The 18,664-nt window shown below is 52.1% G+C and overlaps 1 protein-coding gene across 1 annotated transcript in view; it reads left to right on the forward strand.

The window, feature by feature from the left end:
- Window positions 1–18,664, forward strand: part of MYH9 (myosin heavy chain 9) — a 90,442-nt gene that overhangs the window by 12,229 nt on the left and 59,549 nt on the right. The window contains exon 2 of the mRNA XM_046646246.1: window positions 17,486–17,837. Within this exon, the coding sequence (XP_046502202.1) occupies window positions 17,505–17,837 (333 nt within the window). The 5' untranslated portion in view covers window positions 17,486–17,504. The remainder of the gene's footprint in view (window positions 1–17,485; window positions 17,838–18,664) is intronic.

Below are 18,664 nucleotides of genomic sequence, written 5' to 3' on the forward strand. Positions count from 1 at the left end.
GTAACACTTGTAGAAGACTGGTGCTGGGCTGTCAACTTAAACTCCCATTGCGGGGGGATGTCTCGGCGCTTCTCTGCACTGGCCTGCTTGCTGGCCCCACCGTCCCTGTTGGAGGTGCTGCCTCTGGAACCTTGCCCATGGTAGGCACTTAGTGAAGCTTCGGAAACGGGTCATAGTGTCGCTCCTGAGTGTCGGTCAGGCAGACCCTGGTTCAGCAGGCACCGTCCCATAGCTCTGTGTGACCTGGGTAGGATGCTTTATTTCTTTGGGTTCTGAGGCTTAACCACTGTGCTGTGTGTGTCTGGTTCTTATGTAAATGGCAGGGGCTCTGGAGGCAGCCCTGTCCTAATCCTGGTTCTGCCACGGGCTGGCTCTTTGACCTTGGGTGAGTTACGCAACCTTTCTGTGCCTGTTTTCCTTGTTTGTGGAATGAGGAAAATGAGAACTACCCCAGAGGATTTGGGTGCTCCATCAAGTTTAGCTTTATGGTTTATCGGTTTTATTTATACACAGTTTGTTCAGCACAGTGCCGGGCTCCCTATTCCAGTCCTGTGTCGTTTTACGACGAGGGCAGGTTCTGAAAAATGCATCGTTAGGCGATGGTGTTGCTGGGGGAGCATCACCGAGTGCACTCACACACACCCAGATGGAATGGCCTACTCTGCATCCAGGCTGCGTGGTGCTGATCTTATGACACCACCGTTGTCTGTGCGGTCCGTCGTTGACCAAAATGTCGTTATGTGGCACATGACTGTATAAATACGTCTATTTTAATAATCTATTTTATAGTAGATTATCTATTTTTAAAAACCTATTTTAATCTATTTTTTCTATTACTGTAAAATTTGAAGTCACACTCAGGTTTTTGCAGTCAAAGTGTCTCAATCCCAGGAGGGTGGCAGTGCTGATGTCCCCATCTTATAGCTGGGAAGATCGAGACTCAGAACCTGCGTGACCAGCCCCAGGTAGTGAGCGAGAGATCTCAGCTCCTCTCTCCGCTTCTCTAATTTTCAGGCCGATTATTTTTCGTATCTGCTTCCGTTGCCTCTCTGTCTCATCCCGCTTAACCCATCCTGGGGATAATGTCTGAGAAGTTGGGGGTGTGTAGACTTGCGTGCTTTTGCATGCAGCCTTAAAGCAGTGATGGTTGAGGTCCAGTGCCCTGCTGGCTTATGGGGCCAGGCGTAAGATGCAGCCCTCCCGTTCCATCCCTGGACTGTGGGTGGGGGTGGGTGACCGGGACTGTGAGTTCTGGGCTGCCTGGTTCCTGCAGGAATCGTTCACTCTTCTCCCTCAGCCTTCCAGAGCCGCCTCCTCCTGGCCACCTCCTCGCCCACCGGCGTGCTGTTCTCAGCCTGCCTTCTGCCCAGCTCCGCCCACCAACTGTTCCTGCCTTTGCCAGGGTGAGGAGGAGGTGGCTGTGTCTCGCCAAGTGCTCATGAAAAATGCCTTATTATGGGATTAATTACTCGCCACTGAGCACTGTGGAGTTCACAAGTCCCCATCAGTACTGTGACTTCTCGTCTCCGACTGTCTGCACGCCTTCTTCCAAGCCTACCTGCAGTTAGCGCTGCTGACTCTCTGACTAGCACTTTAAACCTCGGGTCTGACAGGAAGGAACAGACAGTGGCCTCTGAGGCAGAGGCTGAAGATCTGGCAGCGGCCGTCCCTGCCAATTACTAGCTTTAGTCCTTGGAGTCTTGGTGTCTTCAAAGTGGGGACATTGGGCCAGGGCTGTTGCGGTTGTAAAAGCCTTTGTGTGTTCAGAGCTCCCCAGTATCACACACCTGGGGCAGACCAGCGTATTAAAGAGAGCCTGCAAAAGGATGGCTCTCTTCCCCTTTAAAACAAGTCCCAGGCTTTAATGATCCTTAGGTTGAAATAGTGGACTCTCGCCCTCCCCGCTTCTGGCTTTCAGACAAGAATCTGAGGAATGTGATACTCCATTGTGGACCTGAGCTAAGATCAGGGGCTGGGGCAGGACTCAAGGCTCTTCTGGGGCTTTGTGCCCTGGACCTGGGACATTCCAAATTGGTTGTGGTCAAGAGTCACCACGACTACAGGCGCATTAATTCCTGCCTCATCGGCGGGATTGCTGGGGACAGCTGGGAGGGGTGGGGAGATAAATGCCCCCACCCTTCCCAATGCTCTTATCTAAGAGAACTCGGGTTAGAAGGAGTTTGGAAGAGAAATCCCGAGTCAGCTGGTTCTGGGTAATAGGGAAGACCATGGGTCAGTCTCATCTTTCTTCTTCCTGACCATCTCTCCCTGCTGTTGACCAGGTCCTCCTACGAACCTTGCTGGATGCTCTGTGCATTTGCTGCCTCACGGCATGCTCAGAGGCCGCAGCTGGTTAGAGTGAGACGTCTAGAGTACAAGACACCAACGGCTGCTGCCCGTGTGCTCTTGGGCAAGTGGCGTAAGCATTCTGCACTTCAGTTTCCTCATCTGCAGAACAGGCCACCAATGGAGCCTCCCCACAGGGTTGAGTGGGCTAGCGAGGCCTCCTGTGAAAAGCACCCAGAACTAAGTGTTAGTGGTTATCATCTAATTGTCTGCACTGTTCTCTGAGGTGGGCTTTGCGATTCCTGTTATGCTCATGAGGAGGGAGGTTCAGAAAGCTTAGGGATGTTCCCAGGTTCCCTCACGCAGGGAGTGGAGACTCCAGCGCTCATAGCCAGGGTGGCCTGACTCTGGAGTATCCTCTGGGGAGTGTGTGTGCCCATGTCTGTTCATGTGCCCATCCATGTGTGCATGTGTTCATGTGTGTACAAGCCTGTGTGTGCACGTCTGTGTATACATGTCCATGCCTGCACGGCTGTATATACGTGTCTGTGTATGCACATACCTGTATGTGCACGTCTGTATACATGCCAGTGTGCACATGTCCGTCTACATGCCAGTGTGTGCACGTGTCCATGCGTGTGCACACATGTCTCTGGGGTTGGAGCGGGGCTCGGCCCCAGGTAGGGTGGTGTGGCCGGAACCTGGCAGCTCTCTGGGGCCGGGCCGCTCCCTTCTCTCATGTGCAGCTTCAGCCTTGGCCTCCGTGGAACCAGACCAGCTCTGGCAAAGGAGCGATGCCTGGCGGGGGGTAAAATAAGCCGCAGCCAGGTTTCTGGTGAAAGACGTGGTGAGGTCATCCCTGTGGCCAGGCTCCCTGCTCAAGGACAGTGGGCTGGCCAGCCTTGCAGACGAGGGTGCTGCCACAACCTGCTCTAGGAAAAATTTAATTTTTCTATAAAGCGTGGAATAAGTGGGTTTTATCCTCACTCTGTGCCTCGTATTTGGGTCATTTTCTCCAGGGAGGCCAAAGGTGCTGGGATGCTGCTTGTCCACGCTGGCTTCTCTGGAGAGCTCGGTTCTGCCCTGCTGCAGCCCATGTGCCCAGGGCTGGCTCAGTGGAGAACAGGCCTGAGAGGTGAAAAGGTAGGAGAGGCAGTTGGCTGTTCAGTTTTGGATTTCTCGTTCCCACAGTCCAGGGTGATCCAGAGCAGCGGCCTCCTGCCCTCGCCATCCCGAATCCTCCCCTTCCCGCGCAGCCTCTTGCTGCTGGGCCTGCTGCCTGCAGCCGTGCTCCTAGACCTCTGCAGGGTGAGGGAGGAAGAGCATCCTCTCACGTTGCCCCCGTGGGGAAGGAGCCGCTCCAGGCCCCCTTTGCCTTTGAGCTTGTGAAAGTCCATGGGCTGCACTTGAGGGTCTCTGTGAGCCCCCTGAGATGGTGTGCCAGGGCTCACAGTCTTCAGCCGATTCTCGCAGGGTCCTTAATGGCTGGAAGTGTTAACCACTGGTCAGAGAGATGGGAACTTCGGGTTTCCTGTTTATAGAGCGTGTGTGTGCACACGTGCTTGTGTACGTGTGTGTATGTGCAGTCAGGCTATTACCAGGCAGGAGGGTCTGTTCATTGTAGGGTTGGGTTATGCCGCCCCGGGATACACATATGTGTGTGGAGCGCCGCTTCCCTGATCTCATCTCGCAGGACAGTGGCCTTCCTCTCTCATGCGGTCTTTCTTATAGGAAGCCTTTGGTATCACATCGCTTCCGGGCGTCTCTTCAGTGTGGGGCTGGGCTGCAGCTTTGTGTGGTGATGTTTGGTTTTAGCGGGTTCGATCTGTTATTCTGGATCCTGCAGAAACTGGGCTCTTCCGTCTGTCCTTTGGTCTTCTACTTGGACACTGGCCCTCAAAGGATCCTTCTGAAGCCCCCGTATCCAGACAGGTTGCCTCACCTCCCAGAGCCTCTGGGTCTCTCTTTTATGGGGGAGGGTGGGGAGCAGGGGAGTAGGTGACTGGCTTGCTACCCAGGTCTTACCTACCTGGGGTTTGATCCCCCATAGAGCCTTGCTTTGGTTTTGGACTTGAGCTTCTGCTTGGCCTAACTCGCTGTGTGATCTTGGGCAAGTTGCTGGAGTGCTCTGAGCCTTGCTTACCCAGTGACGGTTGAGTCAAATGGGTGTTTCTCATACTGTCAGTTCAGACTTATTGGTGGGTTGTGAAATGACTGTAGTAGGTGGCAACCAGAATTTTTAGAAATGAAATAAAATGGATTCAAATGGAAAATATCAGAGTGCATAGCATGCATGTATATGTCATTTCATGAAGATTTTGTTTGATGTTTGAGTGTATTTGTGTTAAAAGTTTTTAATTTTCTTTTTTCTTTTACTGTGGCTTGAGATAAAAAAGAATGTTGGCACCCTCGGAATGGGCTGCTCTGGGGGGCCTCTTTCAGCCTGATTGTGTGGTTCCCCCTACGCATCTGAGCTGAGCTGGGTCTCCCCCACCACTCCCGCTGAGCCTGTAAACGGAGCCCCTTGCAAGATCAAACTCTTTAAAGTTCTTTACAAAATTCTGGGAAATGAGCTGCATTCCTGGGGTGGAATAAATCATGTTAAGTTAGGCTGGGCAGGATGTGACTTCAAACCCCTGAAGTGGGTTGTGTGAGGGCAGCGCTTGTGACTGACTCATTATGAGCTCAGTGGCGACACAGACTTCTTGAGAGAAGAGGCAAAGATGGTGGGGGAGGGGAGCTGACTGGCCCGGGGTACCACCAAGCACGGTTCTGCCCCTGTTAGCTCATTTTGATCCTCACAATAGTTCTGTGAGTTGAGCAGTGCTCTGACTACATTGTAGACACGGGCCATCAGCTAGACTGCTGGGGGCTGCGCTGCTCGCCCAGCTGTCCTGGGGGTTAGCTGGTGGTACCTCCATTTTACAAATGGAGAAACTGAGGCCCAGGGGCCAAGTCAGCCTGGCACAGTTTGTTCTGTTCATTAGTGATGGGTCTGGAATTCCACGGCCAGTCTGGCTGCCTCCTGAGTCTGGGTCTTTCTAATCTGCCTTCTGTAAAGGTCATGAATAAGTTATCACCATTTGGAAGGTCTCTCTCCTTTCAGGGATGAAGCTTATTATCAGAGTTGACTCAAATGACCTTTTGATCAATCCAGGAAGATTGTTGTTGACCGCTGGCCGGTCACGTGTCTCTTCGAAACACTAATGAAGATTAGTGGACGTCAGACTTGGCTGGAAGGGTGGGTGAGAGGATCCTGGATGGCCACAGAGAAGCCTTGGCCCATTCGGAGGCCTTTGCTGCCTTGCCTCCGAAAGGGGAAATGAGCCACATGAGAGTCGCTTATGTTTGGAAAATAAAATGGAAGATTATTGGGCTTAACGTTTGGCGCTTTAAGAATGAGTGGTCAAGAGTCCATTGGACTCGATCCCTGGAGTTTGGACCCTTTGGGAGACTGGAACCTTCGCCATTACTTGAGTTCATCAGGTTTTATTCAGCACCTGCATATGCTGGGTGACGGGGACCCAGCAGTGACTGGGACCCATCAAGGCCTGAACAAGCTCTCAGCTCAGCCAGAATGGGGTCAGGATGGCTGTCCGTGGAAGTGGTTCCGCTATTGAGGCTTTTGTTTTTTGTTTTATTTAAACATCACTCAGGGAACAACAAGCTGCTGAAGACCTGGTGGCTTCTGGGCTGAGTGGTCTTCAAAAATCGTCTTTCGTTTCTGATCCCGAGTTGGGTTTCTCAGCTGTCGTGATGTGGACTCAGGAAACCAGCATGCTGTACTCAGTGTACCCATCGATACAGTGGCTGTATAATTAGATCTCTTCAGTACGGTTGTTTTTCTGTGTTGGATTTCAGCAAACTGCGCTTGCATGCTTGGGGAGAGGAAACCCCTCCTATCAAGAGAACTGAAGGGAAGGAACGGCTTCGCTGCAGGAATCCGAGGGTTCAGGTTGCCCCTGGTGCGTGGGAAGCTGGGGAGATGCTGTCTGCGAGAGGGCAGGGTCGGCGTGTTCAGTGCACAGTTCCCATCGGGAGGGCAGCCAAATAGTTCTGTCACCCTCGTCAGACCTGGGGGCGCTTCTGCGGGGATAATCAGCGCCTCGCAGTTTGGGAGGGGGTGACGCCCCCAGATCTGAGAAGACTTGCTCCTCTTTGCAGTTTCTCCCGGGCGGCCGAGTGCAAGCTTATTACCAAGTAGGTGAGGCACATGTGTGATCTCACTGTGCAAATATTGAAGCAATTAAAGCAAAGTCGAGGGTCCAGTGTGCATGACTGAGTGCAGATCCAGCGGTGGCCTCTTACCATTGAGTGGCAGCTGCTTAACCTATTGCTCATGTGCCTCCGTCACTCCTCCTCTGGACATTAGACCTGGGTGGCGAGGAGGGTTACCTTTGGAAGGCTATTCTCTTGGACAGCCAGGTTCCCAGGAGGCACGATGTGAGTGGTAAACCTGAGCATTTGAACACTTCACTTCAACAAGCGTTGGTTGAGGACCCTCTCTAGGCAGACCCTGGGCTTGGGCAGCACCTGAGTAAGGAATGAGGGGACAGTCCCTGGCTTCAAGGAGTTCTAGGCACCACGGTGAGACAGGCAGAGAAGCAGTGGTTCTGGTTTCTGTCCCCTGTGTCTCAGAGGACAAGAGAGATGGGGCTGGAAGGAGAGTTGGGAGACGGTGGTGGAAGGAGTTGGTTGGGGTCTGAAGGCCATGGGGATCTTGCTCTCCAGGTGCCATGGGCTGTCATTCTGCATGGCGGAGTTCTTGAATCGCAGGATTGTCTTCAAGTTCTAACTGCTTTCTGCCCTGATTGACCAGTTGATTGATTCATTCATCAAGAAGTAGTTTCTATGCCCAAAGCCATGTATCTGTGGCCCTGAGGACAAGGGTGGTACTTCGTGGAGGAGACCCAGTTGGGCACTTGGGTCTGCGTGACACATGGTACATGAGATCTATGCCCAAGACCCTTTGGACACTGACCAGAGAGTTCCTGAGATGTTGGCTGGCTTCTCACTTAGGAGGAAACGACCGCGGTGGGGCATTGGTTCCCAGGATTCTCCCTGAGCCTGGCTGTTTGGGGTAGTAGATCAGAGGATGAAATCTTGCCTCATTTGTCCCTCTCTTGTGGCAGTTAATCACTTTCTCCCTAGTCTCCTCATGGAACTCTTTTCCCCTCTCTCTGATTGGAAGCCCCTCCTGGCTAGTCCATGGTACTTTCTAACTGCTGACCTCACCACCTTAAACTGAGGTCAGGGAGGATGATCTCTTTAAAATACAAATCCGATGATGTCACCCTCCCCCCCACCTCCTACCTCTTGTGGTGGCCTCCTCTTGTCCCTAGAATAAAGTCCACATAGCTCACTATGGCTGATAAGATCCTGGCTGAGCTGCTGGGCGAGTTACTGGGCTTATTTATTCCTCCAGCCTCATCTCCAGCTTCTGCGTCTCATATGCCATACACACATAGAAAGAGGGGATCTATGCACAAAATTCTGGTGTCGTTTTTGATGGTCTGGGTTTCCTGGGTGCAAGGGAAAGTCAAAATTACCCCAGGCCCCGCCTCCTGCAGTCAGGCAAACGTGAGCATTTCTCAGTGTTCCCTGGGACTCTCAGGAGTCCTGGGAAGTCCCTCCATGGCCTCTGAGGAGGGATGGGCAAAGGGGGTGGGTTCTGGCTCTCTGGTGCTAAATTCCTCACTGGCCTGTCTCTGGTCTGGTTTTCTTATCTGCTTAAGCATCAGCAGAGGCTTGGGTTGGAATTCTGCTAATGGAAACAAGCCCCAGCTTCTTCTGTAAGCAAACAGCATTCCTGAGGTGGGGAGGCAAGGGGCCCCTCCTCCCAGTCCTCAGCAGCTTCTGGTCTCTGGGCCTGGGGAGAGTGAGCACCTTAGGGTGGGGGGCTGCTGTGAGGTGGGCCCTGGTGGCAGAGTGGCTGACTGCTCCCTGTAGATCAGTGCTCTAATAGTCCTGGTGTTTATACAGGGAGGCTCCTGGAGGCCATTATCTTGTTTGAGCCTGATAGCAGCGTCAACTGAGCAGGTGACATCCATCTGCAGGGTCATTCAGCTGGTCACGATAAGCCAGACTCCAATCTGGCTCTTCTGCCACAGGCCCTGTGCACATCCCACCAGACAAGCATTTCCCAGGCCAGCATCCAGAGATGCTTTTCCTGTAGGGTGTTCCCGGGCCCTAAGCCTGATTGGACGAAGTGAAACAGGTTTCCTTACTTATGGCTTCTCAGAACCTTCCGTGTGTGTCCTGACTGCGGGTTTCTAGCCTTCCTCGGCCACGAAACCGCTTCCCTCCTGCAAATTCCTGTGGTTGGGAGTCTCCTGCTGTGCCGCATCCTCTGTGGACTGGTGTAACCTGCAGAGAGAGTCACCAGTCTTCTGGAAGCTTTTCACAGCCCCAGGTATCATTCTAGGAGGGATTAGGATTAATTAGGTCAGAAGGACAAGATAGAGGGATTGGGAGGGGAGTTCCTATTAAGCGGCGGATTCTTTGCTGGGAACTTGAGTTGCAACTGCTCCCATAGTGTTTTTTTTCTTATTCTAAAGTTAAGTTAGGAAATTGAGGTGTTAGCCTCAAGATCACAGGAATCTGGGGAGTGGGGGATTCAAAGCTGGGTCTCTCTGACTCCAAATTTGCACTCGTTCCACTCCATCCCATCACAATGTTTGCATTACAAACATTTATCTTGGGATTTGCAGAATCGGTGGTGCTCCACATGGTGGAGGGGGGGTTGGGGGGTGGGGGTGGAGGGGAACGGGGGTGGGGGGGTTTGTCCAAGTTCATCTCTGTTCTGTGCTGGTTCCAAAGATGGGTGTCGGCAGCACTTGCTTAGCACATACAGACCGAGTGCTCCAGGAGAGGCAGGCAGGGCCGCCTTTTTCTGGATCTCAGTGAGCAGAGCCCACGCCAGCCAAGGTCATTTCTGGTGTGTCTGGTGGTAAATGTTAGCTGCCTCCACCTTGGTTAATCAAGGGGTGCTAGAAGGTTCCAGAAAACTGAGATGGTTTCAGAAAACTGAGATGGTTTATTCAACCTTGTGCAGAGCTTCCTGGGGACCAATAAATTATCTTTACTTCTATCCCTCTTTGTAGTTTGAAAGCCCCAATATGCCTTCTTTCCCTTCTTGTTTTGGGGATATAAAAATTAGTCCATAAATGGTCTGGATTGTGTAGCACATTAGGTGGTGTGACCCTTGTGTGTGCTTTCAGCTTGGGTCTCCTTGTTCATTGCGGCTCTTTAACTCTGTCCCTCTGTGCGCAGCTCACGGGGGTTTCCAGGCTCTTAGGAATCTTCCCCTTACTCCTCCTTCCTCAGCCTTGCCCTGTGCCTCCTTCCTTCATTCAGGACACTTCAGCTGAGCACTTGCTCTGGGTCAGGCTTTGGGCTAGACATTTGAAGTCGAGATGAATGAGACCCAGTCCCTGTCCTCACATAAAACTGCAAATCGTGACCGTTCAGCTGTTTGTCACTGAGACACCACAGAGCACAGAGGGGAGGGAGGCATGGGGAGTCTTTTTGCAGCAATCAGGGAGAACCTTACAGAGGAGGGAGTGTTTGCGCTGAGATTTGAGAGAGGGTTTCCTGGTGCAGAGGACACTCACTGGCTTCTTCGAAGGCCTGGAGCGTGAGCAGAGTGGGACATGCACAGGAATTGATTATGAGGAGTTGGGGGTGACTGTCACTGGGGCAGCGAGGAAGGACGGGGGAGAGGAAGGCCAGGAGCACTAGGGGAGGTTCATGGGTGGGGTCACAAAGGGCCTCCTCACCTGCAGAGATGATTTGATTTTCTTCTGGAGGTGGCGTGGCGCATTGAGCTGTTTTGAGCTGGCGAGTGATTTCAATAAAATAGGAAGTAGCATGAATAGAAATGGAGCTGCTGAGTCATCCTGAAGGCAGCTAGGGTGATGGGTTTGAAGGTGGTAGGAGGCTTAGGAGAAGGTTAGTAAGGAGGCAGCTGTGCAGCCTGGAAAGGAGGAGACGCAGGCCTGGACTGAAGTGGGGCGCCGGCGGTGGGGTTGGCACAGCGCTTGCTAATGGCCCAGGGAGGAGTTTCCGGTGATCATCTTGGGTGACCAGGTGGATTGTGTCTTTCTCAGAGATGGAGACCCAGTAGAGAGTGCAGATTTGGGGAGAGGAGCGCGGAGGGAGCTCAAGAGTGGTGGTGCTTGTGGGTCCCTCAGGTGGAGACATCCATCTGGTGGGCACTCGGGCATATATGAAGGGGCATGGGGGAGGGCTCTGGGTGGAAAATTCATCTGGGTATCATCCTTGGGTCTAATCGTGGTTTGCCAAAACTGTTCAATAAATAGCATTTGCTGGAATTTCCTGCGCGGTGGGTGAGCTGAGACAGCCACGGGAGCGCTCCCTTCCCTCCCCTCCCCCAGCATGGCTGCTGCTTGTTCTCCATTAACCACCTGGAACTCTCCATGCTGGTGGACTTGGCTTATGAATCTCTGGCTGAGCTGTGTGTTGGAGGCTCAGGAGGTTCATGCCCTGCCTGCAGAGGCAAGGCAGCCTCCTTTGCCTGATTTTTCTTTTTTATTGGGCATTTAGGAATCTTTACAGTCCAGTCCAGTAAGTGAGTTCTGGTAAGATCCCTTAAAATACGGTGTATTATAAGGGACAGTCACTCCTTGGTGACAGCATCATCCATGATGATCCTTGTTTGGGCCCTGGGAATCGTTTTGCTCTGAGGACTTCTGTTTTAAGGAGACCGGGCTTCTGCACTTCAGAGTTGAGAGAGTTCTTGCCAAGAAGGGGTCTGGCATCTGTGCCACATCTGCTCCTACTAACCCTTTAAATCAGTGGTTCTCACCTGGGAGCGAGTTTGCCCCCCAACCCCCACCTTTGGCAGTGTCCGGAGACATTTTTGGCTGTCACAACTGGGGACCGAGTGCAACTGTCATCTAATGAGTGGGTGGAGGTCAGAGATGCTAAATATCCTGCAATGCACAGGACAGCCGCCCACAACATAGACTTCTCTGGTCCCAGTGTTCCTGGAGCTCAGGTTGAGAAACCCTGTCTCAACTGATCGTGGTATTTTATGGTTCACGAGAGACTGTACCCTCTGCTCCCTTGGCTTGGGATCCTTTTCTACCATCTCTTCTCTCCCCCATTAATATTCTACCCAGCTTACTGTCATCTCCATGAAACTCTGCCCTGAGCTTCCAAGTTTTCCATTGAATTACCCCTTTCTCTCTGTGGCTACAGCAAGTCGCTTGTTCCTCTGTCTTCCTTCACTGAGCCTTGTGTTAGAGCTGGTTGTTGACACGGTCTTCCCCTCTGCAGTGAAGGTTCCACAGCGACAGCTGTCCTGTCTCCTTGTTACGTACATTTAATGAGTCTATGTTGAATTAAACAGCCTTGCGAGATAGAGAAGGTGGCATGAAATATTATCTGCATTTACACTTGAGCTAGAGAGGTGGCGCGTGCCCAAGGTCACACGGCAAGTGCTCCTTCTTCACCCATGTGGCAAATCTATCTGTTGGGCAGCTGCCGTGTTTGGTGTTGGGTGCAGTCGTGAACGGGACAGAAGAAAACCAAGGAGCTTGCTTTTTGACCACTCTATGCTCTGTACAATCCCAGACTGGCCCTTGAACTAGGGTATCATGTCATCCCACACATTATAAACTCCTTGGGTCCTTTACACCTTTGTCATGATATTTTTGCACATAGATCCTCAGTACGTATTAGTTGACTGAATAAGTAAATCTAATGGGTTTGAAAGTTTCTGTATCATTTCAGCAACTGCTTTCACAGAACCTTCCTTGACAGTGGAATTCAGGCACCTTGATAGTGTCATTTAACTCAAGAGCAGTGGCTGTAAGGACAAAGAGAAGGGACATGTTCATCTGTGTTCCCTGGGATAGAATTGGGGATGAAAACGCAGTCAGAGGAGGTTGCCTGTGTACATCAATGATTAAGCTGGAACGGGGCTCTGGTGTCTGGGTCGAGGCCACCTAGGTCTCTGAACCGGAACCTCGGCTCAGAGAATTTAAAAGCTTTGCCCGAGGTCACACCTCTCTCCTTCTGATCTTTAGCTAGTGACTTGCGTTGGGAGTGTGGAGTCCCTTGTACAAACCAGCACAAGGAGATGGGGTTTGCGGCTTCGAGTTGGCATTATTTGTGTCTGTCTTACTGGTTTGCTTAACCGGGGTCGGGGGAGGTTCTCAGTTATTTTCTCCGCACGGCTCCCGGCTCCCGAGAGCTCAGGGTACGGCAGTTCAAGTGGACCCTGAGCAGGGCGCTGAGGCCGAGTGGGTCTGAGTTTGAACCTGGGTTTTGTGACCCGTCTGAGCCTCATTTCCCTCACCTGTAAAATGATGATATATATACCTTATGAAATTGAGTGAGAAAATGGAGCGTATTAGCAGGCCCTCGGTACGTGGGAGCTTTAAGATGAGTTGGGATGACTTCAAAGTTCCAAGCCTAGGACTTGGCCCAGGGAAGACTTTATATAAATCCTAGTTGTCTAGGAATGGAAAAGCTCAGTGTTTGCACTGGTGATTTTTCCTAGTAGAATAAGTTCTGTCTTTAAGGGGCTAGCAGTTTCTTTTCCAAACAAGTACATAAGTAAGTAAAAAGAGAACCAACTGGAGGGAGGGAAGGAGAGAGGGAGGGAGAGGATTCCTTGGGAAGACAGGAAGGAGTAAAAAGTCCAAATGGATGTTCGAGGGAAAGGGGAGAAGGTAGATAATCGAGGAATTACATTTTGGGTTGAAAGCAGAGGTTTTTGGTCAAGCTCTTTACTTTCAGTTTCATCATTTCCTGAGAGTCCTAATTTAGCCTCTGGTTGCATCCTCTCGATTATGGCCTAAAAAGGCAACTACTTGGGTTTCTTGGAGTTGGACTGGCAGCCGCAGGAAGCCGGCATGGGAAGGGCTGGCCTCGGGATATGATCTCCAATGGGGGGAGAGCTGCCTTCTTCCTCTTTAACTCCTTGCTGGCCTGCTGACTCCTGCAGATTCCCAGGGCCTCCTGAGGTTCCCTAATCTGAGCCACCGAGCTCCTTTCTGCAGACAGTGTTCTCAGTGCTGGCATGGGTACCCTGCTCAAGGGCCGTGCACACCGGCCAGCCCTTTGGGAAAACATTTTCCTAATACATCTCAGGGCCATAAAAATTTCTGGATGACCCTTTGCTCCAGTAACTCCACTTCTGGGAATTGATCTCAAGGTGGTCCACTAAATAAGAGGAAAAAACCTAGTAAGTGGCCATTTTAAAAAAAGAAAATCCCACAACTCTTTGGAATATTATGCAGCCATTAAAAGCGACCAACAACGAGACCTTGGAGTGAGGAGTCCTGGGTTCGTTCGAGTCCTCACTCGCCCAGCTTTGCGACTGAGTGGAGTTACGTCCCTCTCAGAGCCTCTGCATCATTACCTGTAAAGTGAAGCATTTGGATAAAAATGATCAACAAGCAAGCTATGGTCCTGTGGGGAAATGGTCATAATAAGTAGGGAAAATGCAAAATGTGAAACTCCATGATCTCCCTGTAATAGTTAAAAATCAAGTGTTTCTATGAATCAGAAGTAGAAGGGACCATTAAAAAAAAGAGGAAACTGATTTCTGCGGGGAGAGTGTCAAGAATTTAGGGGGGTGTTTTTGTTTCATTTTGAAAACCTTTATATTACGTACAGTTTAACAAGAAGTTTCAAAGAGGCTGTTTCAAAAAAGATGTGGTCCCAGGACAGGGCTGGGAGAAGTGGCTGCCGTGTTTAGTAGACTGCCCCCTTAGTGTCTGTTCTCTAGAGCCTCTCATTTCATTCCTAACAGCCCTTGACAGCGGCGGCTCACTCCGCCTGCGTCCCCAGAGGTGAGCGGTCACCTGTTAACCTGTCTGCGTAGCCGCCTTCCCTACCGGGCATACATGAGTCAGCAGCTGCCTTGCATGAGTCAGCAGCCGCTGGGCGCAGGAGCCGCCTCCTGACGCAGGTGGAGACGGGAGCTCAGCTGCAGCCCTGTGGCCCCCCAGTCGTGGAACGGATGTTCCTGTCGTGGCCAGGTGGGAGGCCTTCATAGAAAGCCCATTGTTCATGGTGACCTCGGCGGCCCTCCCCACCAGCTTAGCCCCTGTATTGATCTTGGCACTGCTGCTCACCCACAGCGTTCCAGCAGAGCTGCTGAAACCAAATAGCTCTGTCCTTGGCCTGGCCCAGCAGGGCCCAGCTGTGTCTAATGAAAAAGTCTGCTTGGAGCGAGACTCTTAAGCCCACCGTTCATGGGGGCCTAGGCATGCCTGGAGGCAGCGGGTGCAGCCCTCTGTGTCAGTCCAGCTCTGAGGGGACGCACTGTGCCCCTCTGTCTTACAGAAGTATGGCTTGGCCTCCAGGCCTCTGCCAGCCATCAGGGGTAGACAGCGCTGGCCTGTAACTGCCTCCCCCCGCAAACCCCAAGTGAGGAGCCGAGGGTGGTGGGTCTGGTGGAGTTTTCCCCCTCCAGCGCAGACCCACTGAGGAAAGGGCTGAGCGGTGTATGGGGTTCCCAGGGTAGGCTGAGTGCCGAGGGCCTGAGCCTGCAGGGAGCCCATGTGTTGCCATGAGGCCAGGCTGCCATGTCCTTTGCGGCTGGTCCCACCAGGGTTGGAGTTGCTGGGATGAAGTGGAGTTTGTTGAGGGCCAGGTCTTCTGCCATCACTCATGGGCTACTTGGTGTTGACAGCAGCCAAGGGAGTGAGAATGTAGACTTTTACCGTGCTCTGCTTTATGACGGGCTACGTGGTCCACCCCAGGAAGGCTCACTCTCAGCCTCCCCACCTGCCTGCTAACGCTCAGTAAATGTTTGTTGAATGCCATGGAATGCACTCCCCCGTACTCCCCACGTCAACTCAGCCCAGCTCTGGTGCTAGCCTGACTCCTGCCAGACCCCAGGCACAAGTGTGCTGGGAAGAGCCCAGGCCCGGGGGCCAGGAGGATCTGGGTTAGAACCTAGTGCCATGACTGGGCTGGGCGACCCTGGGCAAGTGACCTGCCCTCTCTGAGCCTGTTTCCTCATTTATACATGGGAATGATAAAAGCTCTTTTTTAGGGTGATTGCTGGTTAAGTGAGGTTATAAATAAACTGAGTGTGATGATGGCAGTAGTACTTAATGAGTGCCCCCTTCCCTCCTCCTCTGGGGCTGACCTTGTGAAGGTCATGCAACATCTTCGAGTGTCTTCCCTGGGCTGGGCCACTGGAACTCCTAATCAGCAGCAGACTTAGGATTTTGGGGGACAGGGTTCAAGGGAACTCCTTTTTGTGTATTGATGGGTTTGGAGTCTGCAGAAAGACAGAACCAGCAGCCCGTGAGGCCCCGTGCCCTGTGATCACTGCACATTCTTGAGCAGGGCAGTGCCACGATGGGGAGACTGGTTTCTGGAACCTGGGTGGCGGGACTCGGGGGAGGCCCACTGGCCAGTGGTCAGATGTATGGCAGAGCGACAGAGGACAGCTGGTACTTACGCTGGCAGAGGGAAGCCTTTGATTTGCTTGAATGGACTGGCCAGTGCAGAAGTGAGGACAGCCGGAAGTAAGCTGGCGGTGCCCAGGGCCCTGCCACCTGCCTGGCCCCCAGACCCACACGGAAGACGAGGGCCAGCCAGGTGCTCTGCCACCGTCCCATTCCTGCCCTGTCTGCTGCTGCCTGACTCTTGGGCCCTGCCTTCTCTCAAGGGGTGGACCTTGCAGGTGGATGGTGGCCCTGTCCCCCGAGAGGGTCTGCCAGGGTTTGCTTGTGCTGGGAATGTAAACAAAGCCACCGGCTGAGGGAGATGGGGAGGCTGCCAGGCTCTGCTCCTTGGACTTGCCTTTGCCCTGTTGTGGGGGCAGGGAGCAGATTTCCTGGAAAACAGCCTCTCCTGGAGTGAGTCCAGGGGAGCCCCTCAGCCTTGATCTGGAAACCATTTAACGAGCCCAGATAAGAAGGCCTGGGCAGCCCAGACTTTGCCTTTTGTTGCTCCTACCCAAGCCTCCAGCCTCCTTGGCATCCAAGTCGTTGTTGGAATCTGGAAGCATGAAGGCCCTTGTGACTCCGGATTTGGGGTCCTCTTGGCTTCCCTGAGGAGGGGCCCTTGCTCTCACAAAGGAAAAGCCTTCCTGTATCGTGAGCTAGGCAGTGAGCTTCTGGGTTGTTCCGCTGGTGGCCGTGGGCTGGCTATGTTTGGGTTTCTAAGCCCTGATTCCTGTTCACTCAAGGCAGCTGTCGTCTCAGCTGACCCCAGCCTGAGCCTTGGAGCAGGATTAAGCACTGTGGTGATGCTGCAGGAAGGCCAGGGGACCAGGAGTTTGGAGTCCTTCCCTGGCGACTCTGGACTTACCTCCAGGGAGCTTCTGTTTCCTCATCTGTGAAACGGGATAATAACACGTGCCATTACCCACCTTACAGAGTTGTGATGAAGATCTTTCGAGATAGCGAAACCTGTGTGAAAGCCTTTCATAAACTATAAAACCACACAGATGTAAGGGATTATTATTTCATCATCTTTGTTTCGCAGATGAGTTTTAAAAAAAGCAAACATTCATATACTCAGGTTCTCCTGGCCCATCATTTATGAGGCTGGCCCTTTGACATCCGTGCCCCAGAAGGGAAGCCTGGCCTCCCTCTCCATGAGGTTGCCTGGAGCCTGACTTCTTTTCTTCGCGCCCTATGTCTTTCGGCTGTATTATCAAGATGGAATTAAAATCTGCTGGAAACATGGTGTTTTATTTTCTTTTCTTGGTTGACTCTGTGAAATAAAAAAAGTTTCTGCAACTGGAAACTTCCACCATGTGCCGTTGTAGTCAGTTGCCTTTTGGGCTAATTGGAAACCTGTTTTTGTTGGAAGTCCCCTTAAATTGTGTGGTCGCTTTCCTGCCTTAGCAGCTGTAGCTTAGTGACTATAATTGCATCTGTCTTTGAGGTTCTTACACTCATCATTTGGCACAATAGTTGTTTATAGATTTGTTGGATTGTGTATTGCTCCTGAGATATGCCTTACCCATACACCTTATGTCTTCCAGAATTCCTGATAACAGCTTGTTTTTTCCAGCCATGTGCATCTTTCTTTCTAAAAGTGGAGAACGGGAAAATTCCGGCAAATTGTGCAGCCTGGTTCTCTAGAGTTGTACTGTACCGTGATGCTATACACTTGGCAAAGAGAAGAGGTGGATGTTTGCGATGCTCGTGTGGCTGATGTAGTGCTATCTGATGTTTTGTCCTTTTTTCTCCCTTAGGTCCTGGCTGTAAGTCACCATGGCGCAGCAAGCTGCTGATAAGTATCTCTATGTGGACAAAAACTTCATCAATAACCCACTGGCCCAGGCCGACTGGGCTGCCAAGAAGCTGGTATGGGTGCCTTCCGAGAAGAGTGGCTTTGAGCCCGCCAGCCTCAAGGAAGAGGTGGGCGAGGAGGCCATCGTGGAGCTGGTGGAGAATGGGAAGAAGGTGAAAGTGAACAAGGATGACATCCAGAAGATGAACCCGCCCAAGTTCTCCAAGGTGGAGGACATGGCGGAGCTCACGTGCCTCAACGAAGCCTCGGTCTTGCACAACCTCAAGGAGCGCTACTACTCAGGGCTCATCTACGTAAGTGGGGCGCGAGGGCTCTGAGGCGGGAGGTTCCAGGTCTGTCCCGTCCCGTCCCCCTCCCATGCCCATGCCCTGGCTCTCTGAGGCAGAAGAGGACTTTAAGGAATGCTGGGGTGACATCCTTCAAGTTTGGCATCTGAACGTCCTAATGGACTGTTCTCATAGCGTTGGTTTTGTCTCTTCTCTGTGTAGCCAAAACACAGTAAGGAAGCCTGTTTGACACCAACAGCAGTGAGAAGACCATGACATGTCTAGGGTGTGCCCACCTGCTGGCATTGGTCCTCAGTCTTGGTGGAGAAGGGAGGGATCAGCCCAGCGTGGTCAGTTCCTTCTCAAAGATAGGAACACTGTGTTCTGGTTTCCCACCTTGTTCCCCCTGCACCACCTGGTCCCCTCCGCTCTCACCCCTTTGCCCACTCTCTTTTTTGGTATCTCCGCCATCCTGTTCTTTATAGAGGCCTGTTGGTGTCGCTTACTTCCCTGGGGAGTGTGCTTGGAGCAGAGATGAACCTTCAAGAGTAGGACTTGAATCACTAGTCCATCCAACACGTTAGACTGGTTCCATGCCAGGCTTAGAGTCCAGAGAACAGCATGTTCAAAGGCCCAGAGCAAGCAAAGGATAAGGAGCAGACTTTTCTCTTTCCTCTTTCTAGCAGCGCTACATTTGCGCAAAGATGGCTCCTCACTGCTTTAGAACACATGGAGAGGCGATCACTTACCCATCCTCTTGGTCATGGGCTCCAAGCTCTTACGGCCCTGGGGTCACAAAGCTTTCTAATGTCGATCCCAATTTCTTCTATTCAGTTAATTTCCTCTGGTTTCGA

Source organism: Equus quagga, chromosome 19, assembly GCF_021613505.1.
Source record: "Equus quagga isolate Etosha38 chromosome 19, UCLA_HA_Equagga_1.0, whole genome shotgun sequence".
NCBI lineage: Eukaryota > Metazoa > Chordata > Mammalia > Perissodactyla > Equidae > Equus > Equus quagga.